Below are 19113 nucleotides of genomic sequence, written 5' to 3' on the forward strand. Positions count from 1 at the left end.
GAGGCCACAACAGTGAGAGGCCCGCGTACCACAAAAAAAAAAAAAAAAAAAAAAAAGAAATGGTGAGAGCAGACATCTGTGTCTTCTTTCTGATCAAAGGGAGAAAGCTCTCAGTCTTTCACCATTAAGTATGTTGTTAACCTATAATTTTTAATAGGTGTTTTTAATCAGATTGAGAAAGTTCCTCCCTATTCCTAGTTTGTTGAGAGTGTGGTTTTTTGTTTGTTTTTTTAATCATGAAAGGATGTTGTTTTTGTCAAATGCTTTTTCTGTATCTATTCTGATGATGGTGTGGCTTTTGTCCTTTAGTTTATTAATATTGTATAATACATGTATTTTTGTAGTGTTTAACCAAACTTTCATTCCTTAATATAAATCCTACTTTACCATGGTGCATACTTCTTTTTATATTTTGCTGAATTAAGTTTGCCAGTATTTCTTTAAGAATGTTTGTGTTTCAAGGGATATCAGTCTGTAATTTTCTTTTGTTGTGGTGTCTTTGTTTAATTTTGTTATCAGTGAAATATTTTGGGCCTTATAAAATTAGAAAGTGTTCCTCCCTCCTGTTCTATTTCTTGGAAGAATTTTTGAAGGACTTGTGTTAATTCTTCTTTAAATGTCTAGTAGAATTCATCAGTGAAGTCATCTGGTCCTGGGCAATTTTTTTTTTTTTTGGAAGTTTCTGACTGCTAAGAAACAGACTCATAGACATAGAAAACAAACTTATGGTTACCAAAGGGGAAAGGAAGTGGAAGAGGGATAAATTAGGACTTTGGGATTAGCAGATACAAACTATATACTATATATAAAATAGATAAACAACAAGGTCCTACTGTATAGCACAGGAAACTATATTTAATATCCTGTAATAAACCATATAGAAAAGAATGTGAAAAAGAATATGTATGTATATGTATAACTGAATCACTTTGCTGTACACCTGAAACTAACACATTGTAAATCAACTATACTTCACTAAAAAAATAAAAAAAATTAAATTTATATTTAAACTTTAAAAAAGAGAGGGTTAAACCTGGGAAAAATGTATATATATTTTCAAAACATGTCTGATAAAGGATCTGCACCCAGCATACACAAAGAACTCTCAAAACACAACAATAACAAGTTGGGCAATAGATTTTGACAGATACTTCACCAAGGAACATTTATAGGTTGCAAATAAACACATGAAAAGGTGCTCACATCATTAGTTATTATAGAATGCAAATTAAAATCATGAGATACCATTGTATACCTATTTGAATGGCTGAAATTAGAAAGAATGACTATATCAAGGGTTAGCAAAGATATGGAATAACTGAAACTGTATATACTGTTTGGTGGGAATATAAAATGGTATGTACAATTTATACAAAAGTTTGGCAGTTTCTTTAAAAGTTAAACAGATACCTATCATATGACACAGTTATTCCACTCCCAGCTATTTACCCAAGAGAAAAGACAGCATATGTCCACACAAAAACTTGAATACTTTATGTGTTATAGCCCCAAACTGGAAACAACGTATATGTCCATCAAAAGATGAATGAATAAACAAAGTGTGGTATATCCATACAATGGAATACTGTCTTAGCAAAAGGAATCAATTATTGACACACACAAAATAATTAAACCAAGAAAGAGAAGTCAAACATAAAATAGTACATACTACATGATTCCATTTATATAAAATTATAGAATGTACAGACTAACCTACAGTGACAGAAAAGCACGTAAGTGGTTTCTTATAGATGAGTGGGCTAAAAGGGTGAGAAAGAGGCATTACAAAGGTATATGAGAACACTTTAGGGATAATGGATATGTTCAGTATCTTGTCTGTGGTGGTGGTTTAATGGGTATATATCAATACATATGTCAAATTAATCCAATTGTACACTTTAAATATGTGCAATTATACCTCACAAAAATCTTTCAAAAAACAAGTAATATTACTTTTCCTTTCAGCTCTAAAACAAAAATAGTGTATTCTCTTTCCTTTCTACCCTTGATGGTATTACTTCTAAAACACAGAACTAAAAAATTTTTCCCATATTCTCTGCATTTTCAAAAATGAACCCTTAGAATTTCAATCCTAGGCACAGATTTTAAGGCTGCAAAGATAAAAATATATTGACAAGACTATATTCCCCAACTACCTATTTCCACAATCCAATACAGACAGGAGTCCTGCCTCTGCTATCTCCCTTTACAGGGGGATATATCTGACTCCAATCAACTTTCCTTTGCATCCTTTGAAACGGCCCAAAGACATCCTTTGAAAAAAATATTGCCACTGTCACACCTTTCAATCTTCCACATTGCCTTTTTGGGCTTTCCTATCTTCCAGTTTTCCTTGGTAACTAAAAATGTCTATACTTCTATTTAGTTTCATTTCATTTTCTCACATCTAACAAATTTTAATTTTTTTCAAGATATGTTTAAGAGTAAGAAAAGTATTTCAACACACTTACCTCAAGTACTGGTCCAGCTCCAAGAATAATTTGTTCCACTCCACTGGCAAATCCTTTCTGACTGAGGGCAGTAAGGTGATGAATAAGAAAGTTTGTGCTTTGAGTCTTCCCAGAACCACTCTCTCCTGAAATCACGATGCACTGATTCCTTTTGCGCTGAAGCATGGCATGATAAGCTACATCAGCCACAGCATAAATGTGAGGCTCAAGTTTTCCCAATTGGTGGTTATCATACATTTTGACATATTTGGGGTTATAAATAGGAAGAAACTTGAATGGGTTAATAGCTATTAGAATACTGCCAACGTAGGTGTAAATTTTTTCATGCTTAAAGCGATTTCGTAGGTTTTCTAAGAGAGTTTTCTCATTCAAATCAGGTAAGCTACATAAATCATCAAAGTCTTTTTGTTGAGGCTGTGGAAGAAAACCCCGTTCCATCATCCTGCGACGTTCTTCTGTTACCCGTAGCCATGACTGAAGACTACCATAATGGATTGATCCATCAAGGTTTTTTTCTCTCAGAAGAAAGCGGTAGTCCTCTCCACTCAGGCGATTTTCCAGAGCCATTCGGGGCCACAACATCATTCGCTGAACTGGACAGTCTGTTGGATTGAGTATCCATTCTTCTCCACCAAATTCTTTTACCTCTGCTAGAACATAACATTTTGTTTTGTCAAGATGAAGTCTGTTTATAAGAGAGTCAATCACCTCAGCAGCTGTGGAGTTTTTTCTGGCAGGAATTGGACAGTAGATTGTCCCTTCTGAAATTGTCCCAGGATATATACGTAATGTATGTTCATTATCCTCAAAGCGTCGTCTTCCTCCATCATTTATATTCATATTGGATCCTGTCCCATCAGCATGGATAGTATGTGTTCAAGACTGCACAAATCATTTTCGTGGCAAAAGAACTGCTGCAACATAAAAGATGTGAAACATTAAGAAGTCACATTACACAGTCACTGCTTTCTGAAGCTCAAAAAAAAGGCTTAACAATCAAGTTGATTACACCTTTTAGGACAAAAAATCCTAACATTTCTCTTAGTATAAGAACAGTTCTTGAAGACAGTCTCGTTGAGATCACATAATATTTCATATTATTGCCCAAATCTGCACACTTCCTAAAACAGCCAAAATTTTTTCAGTCTTTTGTTATATTAATAATTCAAAACCCAAAGAGTAAAAATAAAAATTAATTTGTCCTCTACTATCTTGAATGTTTCTATGGTAACTGGGAATAGAATCAAGTTCTTTCTTTATAATATGAAAAGAGCCTCATTGAAGACTGGCTTAAGATGGACAGAACAGTCACACAAATCTAATCACCCCACACCAAAAAGCTCTTAAGGTTAAAGCAAAACCGAGAAAGAGAGCATCAATAGAGGAAAAATTTGTGAAATTAAAAACAGTAAGAAGATGAGATCAGATAAACAGAAATTAAACTAGATGAAATTATAACCAAGAAAACAATGAGAGAAACCTGCTATAGAATAGACATATTTTCAAGGACTTCTGGACTCTGCCTCCCTTAAGGTGAAGATGTAAAGGTAACAACAAAATTGATCCTGCCCCTGGCTTGCTGAACAAAGCTGATAAAATTATACAATTAGGCACCATTACAAATTTTATTCAACCTTCCCTTTTCCTTCAATGCTGCCTTTTTATCTAACTTTATTTCATTTCTTACAAGTATTCTGCATACCCTCCAATTTTCTCAAACCCCACATATATCACACCTCTAAAAGAATGATTTCTACTTTTATACCTAACTGAGAAAACAGTGATTTCTTTTAAATGACTTCTCCAACTCAATATGTACTCCTATTTTCATCTCATCTCTGTTCTTCCATTTCTGTCTACAGAGAAAATGTTCCAGATCCTTCCCATTTCTTAGCATCTCCATCAGTATCTTACCCAATCAAAAAACAGCTCCCGGGCTTCCCTGGTGGTACAGTGGTTGAGAGTCCGCCTGCCGATGCAGGGGACACAGGTTTGTGCCCCAGTCCGGGAAGATCCCACATGCCGCGGAGCGGCTGGGCCCGTGAGCCATGGCTGCTGAGCCTGCACCTCTGGAGCCTGTGCTCCGCAACGGGAGAGGCCACAACAGTGAGAGGCCCACGTACCACAACAAAACAAAACAAAACAAACAAACAAAAAAACAGTTCCCATATGCTATCCATCTTTCCCTTTGCACTTATTGCATCCTTTAACATATAGATGCTGTTATTTTTTTAAAAAAGAAAATTACCTTCAGTTGCTTCTCTCAGACTACTACACTACTTTTGTCAAAGTCCTCTCTAATGAAGATACTGTTTACCTTTTTCCTAGATAATTCTTTCAAAAGCAGAGAATACTATAGAACATATAAAAAGCAGCCATAAATCTACTACCCAAATTCACTGTTTGAAAACTGCTGTAATCGCTCCAGATTATTTTATAAACAAACAAAATATTAGAGAGATAATTAAAGCTCCTTCCTTTGCTCTGCAGAGTAACCATTATCCTGAGGTTGGTATTATTGCCATACATGCTTTTATATTTTTACTACAATGTGGGTCCCCATAAATTATAGATAGTATTGTTTCCAATTTTTAAGCTTTAAAAAAAATGCTATACCAAATAGTCTGCATCTCACTGTAACTTAACATTGTCTTTTCTATTTATAAATGCTGATACATGTAACGTTCATTAATTGCCAAGCAATATGACATGGTATGTTGGCTCATTAATTGTAACAAATGTACCACTCTAGTGGGAGATGCTGATAATGGGTGAGGCTATGCATATTGGAGGTAGGCAGGGGATGTACGGGAAATCTCTGTACTTTCCACTCAATTTTGCTGTGAACCTAAAACTGTCCTAAAAAATAAAGTCTATTATTCAAAAACTCCCATTGTATTCTTATACTACAATTTATCAATCTACTATTAATTAAACCACAACAATTTACCTATCTACTACACTAAATCCTTCCACTAAATGCTTAAAATGTTTCCAGTATTACACTATTAAAGCAATGCTGCAATTCTCATACATGTCTCTACATGTACCTTTGCTAGAATTTCTCTGGACTGTAGACCTAAAAGTGAAATTGCTGGGTTTTAAGCACCTTCAACTTTACGAGATATTAACAAAATGCTCTCCAAAGAAGTTGTACCAACTATTTCACAGCCGGTGTAGGAAGAGCTCATGTTTCTCTGCCTCCTTACCAAAAATCAGTATTGTCAGACTTGAGTTTATGCCAGTATAAGAAATGTAAAAAGGTATTTCATTACTTCAATTTGTATTTCCTTCATGACTAGTAAGGAGGGGCAACACTTATCCTATCATTTGCCATTTGGGCTATGATTGTTTCTTCATTTTCGCCTTTTGACTTGTCTTTTCCTTATTAATTTGAATGATTTTTCATATATCCTGGATATTAATTTCAGCTGAATGAGTGACAAATATCTCCTACCATTCTGTAGCTTATCTTTCTAATTTGTTCATGTTCCCTTCTGTTGTAGAGAAGTTTTATTTTAAATAAATTTATCAATACTTTACAGGTTATTATCTTTTTTTGTGTGTGTGGGTGGTACGCGGGCCTCTCACTGTTGTGGCCTCTCCCGTTGCAGAGCACAGGCTCCGGACACGCAGGCTCAGCGGCCATGGCTCACGGGACCAGCTGCTCCGCGGCATGTGGGATCTTCCCGGACCGGGGCACGAACCCGTGTCCCCTGCATCAGCAGGCGGATTCTCAACCACTGCACCACCAGGGAAGCCCTATTATTTCTTTTTTAAGAAGCAACATTAACAACAATTGCAGTTAACTCTTATTACATGCTTATTTGTACTAGTCATTTTTCTAAGCATTTCACATGGATTATTTAATCCTCACAATTCCTCCCTCAGGATTGTTTTTATCATAATCATCCTCATTTTACAAATGAGAAAACACAGAAATTTTACAGAACTTGACCAAGTGTAATAAAGTTGAGATTTGAAGCAGGCAGTCTGGCTCTAAAACCTACATACTATTATCTCCTGGTATTGTTTTTTAAAATCCTCCATTATCCTAAGGATATAAAGTTATTATATTTTCTTCTAAAAGGCCTAAATTTTGCTTTTCTTATGTAGGTCTTTTAACGCATACAGAACTTATTTTCATGTATGCTGTGAGATAGAGCTTGTAATTATTTTCAAGTCAATTCAGATTAGCAACTGAAGCAGCATCAAAACGAAGAGTCTAATCTTTCCCCACTGACTTATAATGCCACCTCTGTCATGTGGCAAATTCCAGATAAATATCAACCTGTTCTGGGCTCTGTACTGTTTTCCACTAGTCTATTTATCCATCAATAAGCCTGTCTTACCTATTACTGCTCTATTATGTTTTGATATCTGGAGGGTGCATACCACCTCAATTTGTTCCTCTTTAATGTTACTTTGGTTATGTTCTATAAAAATTTTAAGATCAGCGTATCAACTACAATGAAAACTTTTGGTGATTTGATGGACATTTCAATGATTTTACAGATTAATACTGGAAAAAACTGACATCCTATTGACTTCACATTCATGAACACCATGTGTTGTTTTTAATCACATTGTTTTCACTTATAAGGTTTCTGTCATTTTCATAGTGTTTTTTTTAACATCCTTACTGGAGTATAATTGCTTTACAATGGTGTGTTAGTTTCTGCTTTACAACAAAGTGAATCAGTTATACATATACATATGTTCCCATATCTCTTCCCTCTTGTGTCTCCCTCCCTCCCACCCCTCTAGGTGGTCACAAACCACGTAGCTGATCTCCTTGTGCCATGCGGCTGCTTCCCACTAGCTATCCACCCTGTTTGGTAGTGTATATATGTCCATGCAACTCTCTCACTTCGTCACAGCTTACCCTTCCCCCTCCCCATATCCTCAAGGCCATGCTCTAGTAGGTATGTGTTTTATTCCCGTCCTACCCCTAGGCTCTTCATGACATTATTTTTTTTCTTAGACTCCATATATATGTGTTAGCATATGGTATTTGTTTTTCTCCTTCTGACTTACTTCACTCTGTATGACAGACTTCAGGTCCATCCACCTCACTACAAATAACTCAGTTTCATTTCTTTTTATGGCTGAGTAATATTCCATTGTATATATGTGCCACATCTTCTTTATCCATTCATCTGCTGATGGACACTTAGGTTGCTTCCATGTCCTGGCTATTGTAAATGGAGCTGCAATGAACATTTTGGTACATGACTCTTTTTGAATTATGGTTTTCTCAGGGTATATGCCCAGTAGTGGGATTGCTGGGTCGTATGGTAGTTTTATTTTTAGTTTTTTAGGAACCTCCATACGTTCTCCATAGTGGCTGTATCAATTTACATTCCCACCAGCAGTGCAAGAGGGTTCCCTTTTCTCCACACCCTCTCCAGCATTTATTGTTTCTAGATTTTTTGATGATGGCCATTCTGACCACTGTGAGATACCTCATTGTAGTTTTGATTTGCACTTTTCTAATGATTAATGACATTGAACATTCTTTCATGTGTTTGTTGGCAATCTGTATATCTTCTTTGGAGAAATGTCTATTTAGGTCTTCTGCCCATTTTTGGATTGGGTTGTTCGTATTTTTGTTATTGAGCTGCATGAGTTGCTTATAAATTTTGAAGATTAATCCTTTGTCAGTTGCTTCATTTGCAAATATTTTCTCCCATGCTGAGGGTTGTCTTTTGGTCTTGTTTATGGTATCCTTTGCTGTGCAAAAGCTTTTAAGTTTCATTAGGTCCCATTTGTTTATTTTTGTTTTTATTTCCATTTCTCTAGGAGGTGGGTCAAAAAGGATCTTGCTGTGATTTATGTCATAGAGTGTTCTGCCTATGTTTTCCTCTAAGAGTTTGATAGTGTCTGGCCTTACATGTAGGTCTTTAACCCATTTTGAGTTTATTTTTGTGTATGGTGTTAGATAGTATTCTAATTTCATTCTTTTAGGACTCCGAGTTCCCACTGCAGGGGGCCCCAGTTTGATCCCTGGTTGGGGAACAAAGATCCCATAAGCTGCGCAGCATGGCAAAGAAAAAAAAAAAAAATTAAAAAACAAATCACTCTTAAATACATCTTGACAGCAATCTGTGAGTGTTTATCAGAATCATCTAGGGAACATTTAAAAAATATACATTCCTAGGCCCAATAATGGTTCTGAGGTTGGGACAGCTAGGCAATTCTTTTGTTACTGGTCCAGAGAATAGTATTTGGGAATCGGCGGTTTATATATCCACTTGCCACTCCCTTACCACTCTTTCCACATAGCAAGCTACTGCCAATGTTCTTTAAAAACATCACCAATTACCATAAGGTTGCCAAATCCAAAGGTCTCTTCTCAAGCCTCATCCTAACACACCACACTGTAGCATTTGACTAATGTGGCCATCTTCTCATTCTTAAAACAGCCCTCACATGACAATTCTTTTTCTTGTAATCTTCCTGATAGGTTGATTTTTTTTCTGAATCAATCTTACAGTTCCTCTTCCACTACCTCACTTTAAGGATAAAAATATTCTCCCAGTTTCTCGTCTCAACCCAGTGCTCATCTATCTGGATGATAACATCTAGTCCTCTATAATTTATACTGTTTCCTATTACCTATGGATGCTTTTGCACTACAGTGGCAGAACTGAGCAGTTATGACAGAGACCATATAGTCCACAAAGCCAAAAATGTCTATTATGTGGCCCTTAAAAGAAAACATTTGCCAACCGCTATTCTAGGATAACCACTAAAAAAAATAGGGAAAAAGTATAACTTCACAACTAGTAGAATGAAAATACGGCATGATAAAAAATAATCGATATAGGGCTTCCCTGGTGGCGCAGTGGTTGAGTCTGCCTGCCGATGCAGGGGACGTGGGTTCGTGCCCGCGGGATGATCCCGCATGCCGCAGAGCGGCTGGGCCCATGAGCCGTGGCCGCTGGGCCTGCGCATCCAGAGCCTGTGCTCCACAGCGGGAGAGGCCACAGCAGTGAGAGGCCCGCGTACCGAAAAAAAAAAGAAAAATCAATATAAAAGAGGGCAAGGGGGGCATTTAGAACAGATGGAACAAATGAAAAGCATACTAAATATATAAGTACCTGTATTAAGTGTGAATGCTCCAGTTAAAAGACAAAGATTGCCAGAGATATTTTAAAAATCCACCTCTGTGCTGTTTTCAATAGACACACATGTATAATATGAGGATACAGAACCTGAAAGTTAAAAAAAAAAAAAAAAAAGAAGATATACCATGTAAATTCTAGCCAAAAGAAAGTTGGTATAATCAAAATAACTTCAAGCAAAATGGAAAAAGAAAGTTGAGTTAAATATCTCTAAGGCCATTTTTAGCCCTTACATACTGTAATACTAGGTTTACACCTGAGACAAAGGTCTCAGGATATCACTGGTGACCCTGAAAAGTAGAAAACAGAAAAGGACTATAAGAAGTTAAACAGGAAGTGACAGATTGGCAAGCAGACTAGCGGGTGTTGCTCATATCTGCTATAAAAGAAAGGAGAAGAAGTATGAGTGAAATGTTTATTAGGGGGCTTGGCAGCACACCTTTATGGTTACAAATAGAATCAAGCAGAGGAAAAGGAACTGAAAACTTAAAAAAATGAAGGTCTGATGAGCCAAGTTTCTTTGGTAAGCAAGACAAAATAAGATTTAGGTCAAAGGTAGACAGGTAACTCTCACAGAAAGAAAAAACACTTTTACTGAAAGAATTTTTAAAAAAAAAGGATGAGTTGAGGAACAGCTTTTCAGGTAAGATGTGACAAGAGGGCATGTTAGGGACTTCCCTGGTGGTCCAGTGGTTAATACTTCATCTTCCAAAGCAGGGGGTGGGGGTTTGATCCCTGGTTGGGGAGCTAAGATCCCACATGCCTCACAGCCAAAATACCAAAACATAAAACAGAAGCAATATTATAACAAATTCAATATAAAGACTTAAAAAAAAAAGAGTGCAATTAGCTGATCTTCATCACTAGACAGGCTATAGGAGCCCAATTTTTTTTTAATATTTATGTTTTTATTTTATTTATTTGGTTGTGCTGGGTCTTGGTTGCAGCAGGCATGCACCTTAGTTGCAGCAGGTGTGCTCCTTAGTTGCAGCTTGCAGGCTCCTTAGTTGCGGCATGCATGTGGGATCTAGTTCCCTGACCAGGGATCGAACCCAGGCCCCCTGCATTGGGAGAGTGGAGTCTTAACCACTGCGCCACCAGAGAAGTCCCAGACCAATTTTAACCTATAGTACATCAATACCAACTAAAAGCCAAATTTGGTGCTGAAAGAATAAACATCTTGTAGTATTTCAACTAAAGAAAGGGTGGGGCTTCCCTGATGGTGCGGTGGTTGAGAGTCCGCCTGCCGACGCAGGGGACATGGGTTCGTGCCCCGGTCCGGGAAGATCCCACATGCTGCGGAGCGGCTGGGCCCGTAAGCCATGGCCGCTGAGCCTGCACATCCGGAGCCTGTGCTCCGCAGTGGGAGAGGCCGCAACAGTGAGAGGCCTGCGTACCGCAAAAAAAAAAAAGAAAGGGTGATGGAAAAAATGAGTCATTGTATGACACACTATAGGTATATGGACATCTATCGGTTTAGTCTGCCCCGTAAGTAATCTATACCTTCTTCTGGTGAAAGTACTGTGTTTTCCTTTGAAGAACTACTCCTCCTCCCTTGTCATATGACACAGTTTGAATGGACTGACCTCACCCCCCACTTAGCTGTGACCCAGGCCCAGCCAATCAGTTTATTCCATTCCCCCTAGTGACAGTGCCTGCTTACTGAGATTCCCTACTGGAAATTTGCTGTAACTATTAGGAAAGAAGCATTTTTTTTTTCACTACTAGGGCTGCTAATCTAGAAAAATGTAAAACTAGAGCTATTGGCAGTCGTCTTCTCTGAATGCATAGAAAAAGCCTCTCTGCAGTGAAAGAAATGAACTAACTCAACACACAGCAAAATCTTATCAACACTGAGCCACTGAATCCAGCTGTGCCTCAGATAAACTCAACCACTGAACCTCTTGTTAAGTGTGCCAATCAATTCCTTTTTATTCCCTGAGCCACTCTGAGTTGGGTTTTTCTGTTCTCTGTCAACAAAAGAACCCACTACAACAGGTTTAGTATAATATCCTTTGATTACATAGGCATCCCTTGTTATACAAATTCCTCATATCCAAAATATCACAATCTAAACTCAGGAACCAAATATATTTGAATACACTTTTGGATACTTCCTTCACTATCATGCTATTTGCTATCCACTTGCATAACCAAATAAATTCAAATAAGGCAGTACCCCGCCCCCCGGCATCCAAATCCACTGTCAAAACTGAAGAATTACACAGATTTAGATAGTGAAACATACTTGCAATGCCAACCATGCAGAAATATGGCAAGGGATGTACAATATAACATCAAATGAAAAAACATAAACTACAAAATTGTATATAAAAGTATATGTATATAAAAAATGAACCACAATATTAGGCTTTGGGGAAATAGTCAAATTTTCCTTTTATAGTGTTCACCAAAATTAAGTTTGACATGCATTACTTCATTTGAGTTGAACAGCAATTCTCTGAGACAGGAAACAAACTATTACCTTCCAAAATAGAAAATTAAGGCTTAAAGAGCAAAAGAAGATCTATAAAATTGATGATAAATATTTCAAATCAGCAGAGAAAAATGGATTACTCAATAATGATGTGGGGATAAATGACTAATTTTAATAAAATAAAACTATGCATATTAGGAATTACTGGCACTTATATAGCATCAGATATTGCCATATTTTTCATAAAGAAAATTATTTAATATTCTTTTTATGCCCTATCCCAAAGTAGTTATTTCAAAAGTATATGCTAACAGAGAAAAACAATGTGGTGAGACAGTTGCTGTGGTCAGTAGGGTGTGGTTCAGAATAGGCTAGCTTATGACATTCACTGGACTGAGTTAGAAGAGACTAATTATAGAGGAAAACTATGGTGAAGGAAACAGAGTTCGGAATACAGTTTCCTTTAAATCAGAAGTTCAGTTAAAAAAGATAAAAAGAAATAACTAAAGATTTTTTTTTTTTTTTTTTTTTTTGCGGTATGCGGGCCTCTCACTGTTGTGGCCTCTCCCATTGCGGGGCACAGGCACTGGACGCGCAGGCTCAGCGTCCATGGCTCACGGGCCCAGCCGCTCCGCGGCATGTGGGATCTTCCCGGACCGGGGCACGAACCCGTGTCCCCCGCATCGGCAGGCGGACTCTCAACCACTGCGCCACCAGGGAAGCCCAACTAAAGATTTTTAATGCAGTGTTCTGTCTTTGTGCTAATAAAACTTAATTTTCAAAAAATATGCATTGTTGCTTTTACTTTTTTATCAAGTTATCAAAGTTATTTTTCAAGAAGAAAAAAGAAGTGTCCTTTCTCTTTATACTTGCTTTATCATAGGGATCTATTTATGAACGTTAGCAAGCATGATCATATATTATCACTCAGTGACAAGAGGATTGGAAGGACAGAATCAGGCAAATGTATATCTGAAAAATAAAAATCCAGCTTTGTTACAGTTTCACTCAAAGCAAGAGCCTCACCAGTACATTCTGAAAGAAGAACATTCTACTATCAAGGTAGGGTCCATTTTGAGAAAACATTACTGACTTGTGTACTGCTATAAATTTCATGCTGAGAGAGCTATTAAATATTTTGAACTTATTTTAGAAAAATAACTCTGGGAAAATGGTACTCAAGAGCTAATATTCATGTTTCTTCATTTTTTAGTACTTACAACTGAAATGTTCTACAAATAAATATATTTATTACCATACTAATGTATAATCACATACGGACACACCTTGGAGATATTGCAGTTTTCGGTTCCAGACCACCACAATAAAGTGAGTATCACAATAAAGCAAGTCGCAAAGATTTTTTTGGTTTCCCGTTGCTATAAAAGTTATGTTTATGCTATACTACAGTCTATTAAGTGTGCAATAGCATTATGTCTAAAAAACGTACAGACCTCAATTAAAAACTACTTTATTGCTTTAAAAAAGTGCTAATCATCACTGAAGCTTTCAGCGAGTTGTAATCTTTTTGCTGGTGGCGGGTCTTCCCTCAATGCTGACGGCTGCTGATAGATCACAGTGGTAGTTTCTGAAGGTTGGGGTGACTCTGGCAACTTCTTAAAATAAGACAACAATGAAGTCTGCTGCATCGATTGACCTTTCATGAACGATTTCTCTGTAGCATGCAATGCTGTTTAATAGCATTTTACCCACAGAAATTCTTTCAAAATTGGAGTCAATCCTCTCAAATCCTGCCGCTGCTCTATCAACTAAGTTTATGTAATATTCTGAATCCTCTGTTGTCATTTCAATAATCTTCACAGCATCTTCACCAGGAGTAGATTCCACCTCAAGAAACCACTTTCTTTTTGCTCATCCATAAGAAACAACTCCTCAGCCAATCAAGCTCTACCATGAAATTGCAGCAATTCAGTCACATCTTCAGATTCCACTTCTAATTCTAATTCTCTTGCTATTTCTACCACATCTGCAATTACTTCCTCTGTTGAAGTGCTGAACCCCTCAAAATCATCCATGAGGGGTGGAATCTGATTCTTCCAAACTTCTGTGTTGACATCTTCTCATGTATCACAAATGGTCTCAATAGCATCTAGAATGCTGCATCATTTCCAGAAGGTTTTCAAATGACTTTTCCCAGAACCATCAGAGGAAATCACTGTCTATGACAGCTAGAGCCTTATGAAATGTTTTTCTTAAATAATAAGACTTGAAAGTCACAATTACACCTTGATCTGCAGAATGGATGTTGTGTAGGGGGCATGAAGACAACATTAATCTCATACATCCCTATCAGAGCTCTTAGATGACCAAGTGCATTGTCAGTGAGCAGTAATATTTTGAAAAGAATCTTTTTTTCTGAGCAGGTCTCAACAGTGGGCTTAAAATATTCAGTAAACCATGTTATAAACAGATGTGACAGCATCCAGCCTTTGTTGTTCCATTTTAGAGAACAGGCAGAGTAGATTTAGCATAATTCTCAAAGGCCCCAGGATTTCTGGAATGGTAAATAAGCACTGGGCTTCAACTTCAAGTCACCAGCTGCATTAACCCTTAACGAGAGTCAGCCTGTCCTTTGAAAACAGGCATTGACTTCTCCTCTCTAGCTATGAAAGTTCTAGAAGGCATCTTCTTCCAATAGAAGGCTATTTCACCTACATTGAAAATCTGTTGTTTAGCATAGCGACCTTCATTAATTACCTTAGCTAGATTTTCTGGATAACTTGGTGCAAATTCTACATGAGTACTTGCTGCTTTGCCTTGCACTTTTATGTTACGGAGACAGCTTCTTTTCTTAAACCTCATGAACCAACCTCTGCTAGTTTCAAACTTTTCTTCTGCTGCTCCCTCACCTCTCCTAGCCTTCATGGAATTGAACAGAGTTAGGGCCTTGCTCTGGATTGGCCTTTGGCTTAAAGGAATTAGAACTGGTTTGATCTTCTATCCATACCACTAAAACTTTCTCCATATCAGCAATAAGGCGATTTTGCTTTCTTATTCGTGATGTTTACTGGAGTAGCACTTTTAATTTCCTTCAAGAACTTTTCCTTTGCAATCGCAACTTGGCTAACTGGCACAAGAGGCTTAGCTTTCAGCCTATCTCAGCTTTTCGACATGCCTTCCTCACTTAGCTTAGTAATTTCTAGCTCTTGATTTAAAGTGAGAGACGCAACCCTGCCTTTCACTTGAACACTTAGAAGATACTGTAGGATTATTAATTGGCATAATTTCAATATTTTTATATCTCAGGGAATTGGGAGGTCTGAGGAGAGGAAAAGAGATGGGAATGTCCAATCAGTGAAGCAGTCAGAACACATACAACATATGCCGACTAGTTCATCGTCTTGTGTGGGCGTGGTTGTGGTGCCCCAAAACAATTACAATAGTGACATCAAAGGTCACTGATCGCAGAGCACCATAACAAATACAGTAATAATGAAAGTTTGAAATATTGAGAGAATTACCAAATGTGACTCAGAGACACAAAGTGAGCACATGCTGTTGGAAAAATGGTGTTAATAAACTTGCTTGAATGCAGTGGCCACTTCAATTTGTAAAAAATTCAGTTACCTGTGAAGCACAATAAAGCAAAGTGCCATAAAATTAGGTACATATGTATATAAACATACATGTAACTTATTTAGATATGCAAATATTTGTATTTTTAAACTATGCAAACTATGTGTTTTGTAATGATTTTTTTCTTCCAAAGGTCCCCAAATACTCTTTTTACAAACCTATTTCTTCCTCTTCCTGGGCACTCAGCTAGACTTTATTTCCCAACCTTCCTTGTAGTTAGTTACATGTGACCATGTGACCAAGTCCCATGCCAATGATACGTGGGCAGGGTAATGTACATCCCCTCCGAGCTGAGCCAATAAAAGCCCCTAAAAAAAAGGTCTGCCTTTCCTTGTCTGGAGAGGATCCAGGAAAAAGCTCTAAGATTCTAAGGGACACAGAGCCAATAGATGGAAGGACCCTGGGTCCCCCATGACCACGTGGAAAAGAGTACCCATAATCACCCCATTCACCTATATCGGATTGTGAAGTAAATAATAAATAAAATTTTATTGCATAGAGCCACAGATATTTGGAGGTTGTTTAGTTACAGTAGTTAGCCTACCCTAACTAATGCATTACCTTTAAATTTTTCCAACCCCTTCCCTGTAAGGAATTCTGTAAGGAAATCCCTCTCAGATTCAATCCATCAATAATTACTATTGGTCTGCCTTTCAAATATATCCTGAATCTAACCAATTTTTACCACTTCTATCTCTATCATCTCGTTCAAGCCCATTATCATTCTCTCATCTGAGTTACTTAAAGTAACTCAGTCACTTAAACTTAAACTCACTCACTTAAAGTGACATCCTTGCTTCTATCAATTGCTCCACTACAGTCTGTTTTATACACAACAGAACAGGCAGTCACCCTTTTTAAAGGTAAATCAGATCTTGCCACTCTCCTATTCAAAACCTTGAATGACTCTCCATAACGTAATTAAATAAAACTGAAACAACTCCCTCTTTCCCTCACTCCACTTCAATCTAGCCTCACTGGTCTTTTTTCTGTGTTTAAGTTTATACCTGCTTCAGGACCTCTATGCTTCCTTCTTGTTCTCTCTGCCTGGACGTTCTTTCATATCACTGAGGTCTCTGGCTCAAATGCCAGCTCCTCAGAGAGGTTTTTCTTTACTACCTTATCTAAAATAACCCTCTTTCCCCACTCTATTGTCCTTGCCCTGATTTATTTTTAATCAGAGGACTTGATGCACTACCTAGAATTATATTATTGATTTGTATTTTTGTTTACAGTCTGATTTCTCCATTAAAGGGAAAAGACTTGCCTTTTGAATCATAGGTATCCACAACTCAAAAATATATTTGTTAAAGGAATAAATGAATTCAAATCCACATTAATCCACGTATTTTACCAATCATCTTTAATGCTTAAGGTAGTTATTTTATTAAACTTCACTGTAGCTTTTTCCTACTGACTTTCTCATCTGTTTTCATGTATATACACCACTTTGACTTCTTTGAGAGTTATTTTCAACAACAATTTGACAGGTGTGGCTTTAAAAATGAGCAAGTAATCGGTCTTCCTGGTGGCACAGTGGTTGAGAGTCTGCCTGCCGAGGCAGGGGACAAGGGTTCGTGCCCTGGTCTGGGAAGATCCCACATGCCGTGGAGCGGCTGGGCCCATGAGCCATGGCCACTGAGCCTGCGGGTCCGGAGCCTGTGCTCCACAGTGGGAGAGGCTGTGACAGGGAAGTGAGAGGCCCGCATACCACCAAAAAAAAAAAAAAAAAAAAAAAAAAGAGCAAGGAATCAAAGTCCTTTCCTAAGGAGGTAATCAATGTTGCTGATACAGTAAGCATGGGCAACAATATATATAGAAGAGTGGCTCTTATGAAAATATCCAAATGGCCAATAAAGAACTCAACACTGTGGTAGATTACTGTTCAAAATACCAATATTTTTTGAACAAAATGTTGTTCAAAAATATTCACTACCTACTTTCACTGTCCTCTGGAGAAGTATACCTCCCCATCCCCTGAATTTAGGCTAAGACACATGACAATTTAGAGTGGAACGTCAACAGACATGATATAAATAAAGTCCTGAAATACGTGTGGTAAGCTAGATGAGCCTTCTTGCCCTTTGTACCACCATGAGAACATGCCTCAACTAGCCTACTAGTCCCAGTAAGATGGGATACACAGAGCAAAGTCTATCCCAGCTGACCCACAAAATCATGACCAACAAATAAATACTTATTTTTGTACATTGCTGGCAATTTTCAGGTTGGTTATTAAGCAGTAATAGTTGACTAATACAGTATCATTAGTCATCAGAGGAATGCAAATCAAAATCACAATGGAATACTCCAAACGTCATCAAAATGGATTATGTCCACTAAAAGATCTGTACAAGAATGTTCATTGCCACTTCATTCATAAAATTGTCCCCAAAATGAAAACAATCAAAATGTTCATCAACAATAAAATAAACAGAATACAATACAGCATTAAAAAAGAACAAGTTGCTGATATAACATGAACTCACAGACATAATGTTGAGTGAAAAAAAGCCAGATACATAAAGATACATACTAAATTATCCCATTTATATGAAGTTCACAAACAGACAAAATAAATCTATGGTTATAAACTTCAGAAGCATGATTCTATTTAGGGGAGAAGGAGTTTTGGAGGCAGGGCACGAAAAGAAGCCTTATGGAGTTTTATAAACATTCTATATCTTGATTTAGATGGTACATAAGCAGGTATATACATATAATTTTTAAACTGTGATCACTGAATACTTGTGCACTTGCTATATGCTACATCTCAATAAAAAAAGAGGAAAGGGACTTCCCTGGTGGCGCAGTGGTTAAGAATCTGCCTGCCAACGGAGGCAACATGGGTTCGAGCCCAGTCCGTGAAGATCCCAGAAGCCACAGAGCAACTAAGCCCACGTGCCACAACTACTGAGCCTGCGCTCTAGAGCTGGCAAGCCACAACTACTAAGCCCACGTGCCTAGAGCCCATGCTCTATGACAAGAGAAGCCACCACAATGAGAAGCCCACGCACTGCAACAAAGAGTAGCCCCCACTCGCTGCAACTAGAGAAAGCCCACATGCAGCAACGAAGACCCAACACAGCCAAAAATAAATAAAATTTTTTTAAAAAAGAGGAAAAACTTTAGCATAACTAATGAGATTGGTTATTTCAAGTTAAAATGGTATTCCATGTAATAAATATCAGTCTGATATTGCAGTTATTACTGCTAAGTTAATAATGTATCAAAATTATACTTACCATAATCTCTAAATACCTTGAGGAAGTGGAAAATTAGCATCTAAATATTATTCTGAAGATTTATTTTTTATTGAAGTATAGTTGATTTAAAATATTATATTAGTTTCAAGCATATAACATAGTGATTCAACATTTTTATAGTTAAAATTATTATATAATAATAGCTATATGGCCCTATGCTGTACAATATATCCTTGTCACTTGTTTATTTTATTTATTTATTTATTTAGCCACAC

General features: G+C 37.3%; 1 protein-coding gene across 16 annotated transcripts in view; it reads right to left on the reverse strand.

The window, feature by feature from the left end:
- The window catches only part of MYO9A (myosin IXA), a 279561-nt gene that overhangs the window by 224755 nt on the left and 35693 nt on the right, over positions 1-19113 (reverse strand). For 13 of the 16 annotated variants that reach the window (XM_067029270.1, XM_067029275.1, XM_067029281.1 and 10 more), the window contains exon 2: positions 2472-3385. In XM_067029270.1, the coding sequence (XP_066885371.1) occupies positions 2472-3311 (840 nt within the window). In that variant the 5' untranslated portion in view covers positions 3312-3385. The remainder of the gene's footprint in view (positions 1-2471; positions 3386-19113) is intronic. The other 3 variants (XM_067029272.1, XM_067029271.1, XM_067029280.1) reach the window with 1 other exon arrangement.

This window comes from Kogia breviceps, chromosome 3 (assembly GCF_026419965.1).
Source record: "Kogia breviceps isolate mKogBre1 chromosome 3, mKogBre1 haplotype 1, whole genome shotgun sequence".
NCBI classification, from domain to species: Eukaryota; Metazoa; Chordata; class Mammalia; order Artiodactyla; family Physeteridae; genus Kogia; species Kogia breviceps.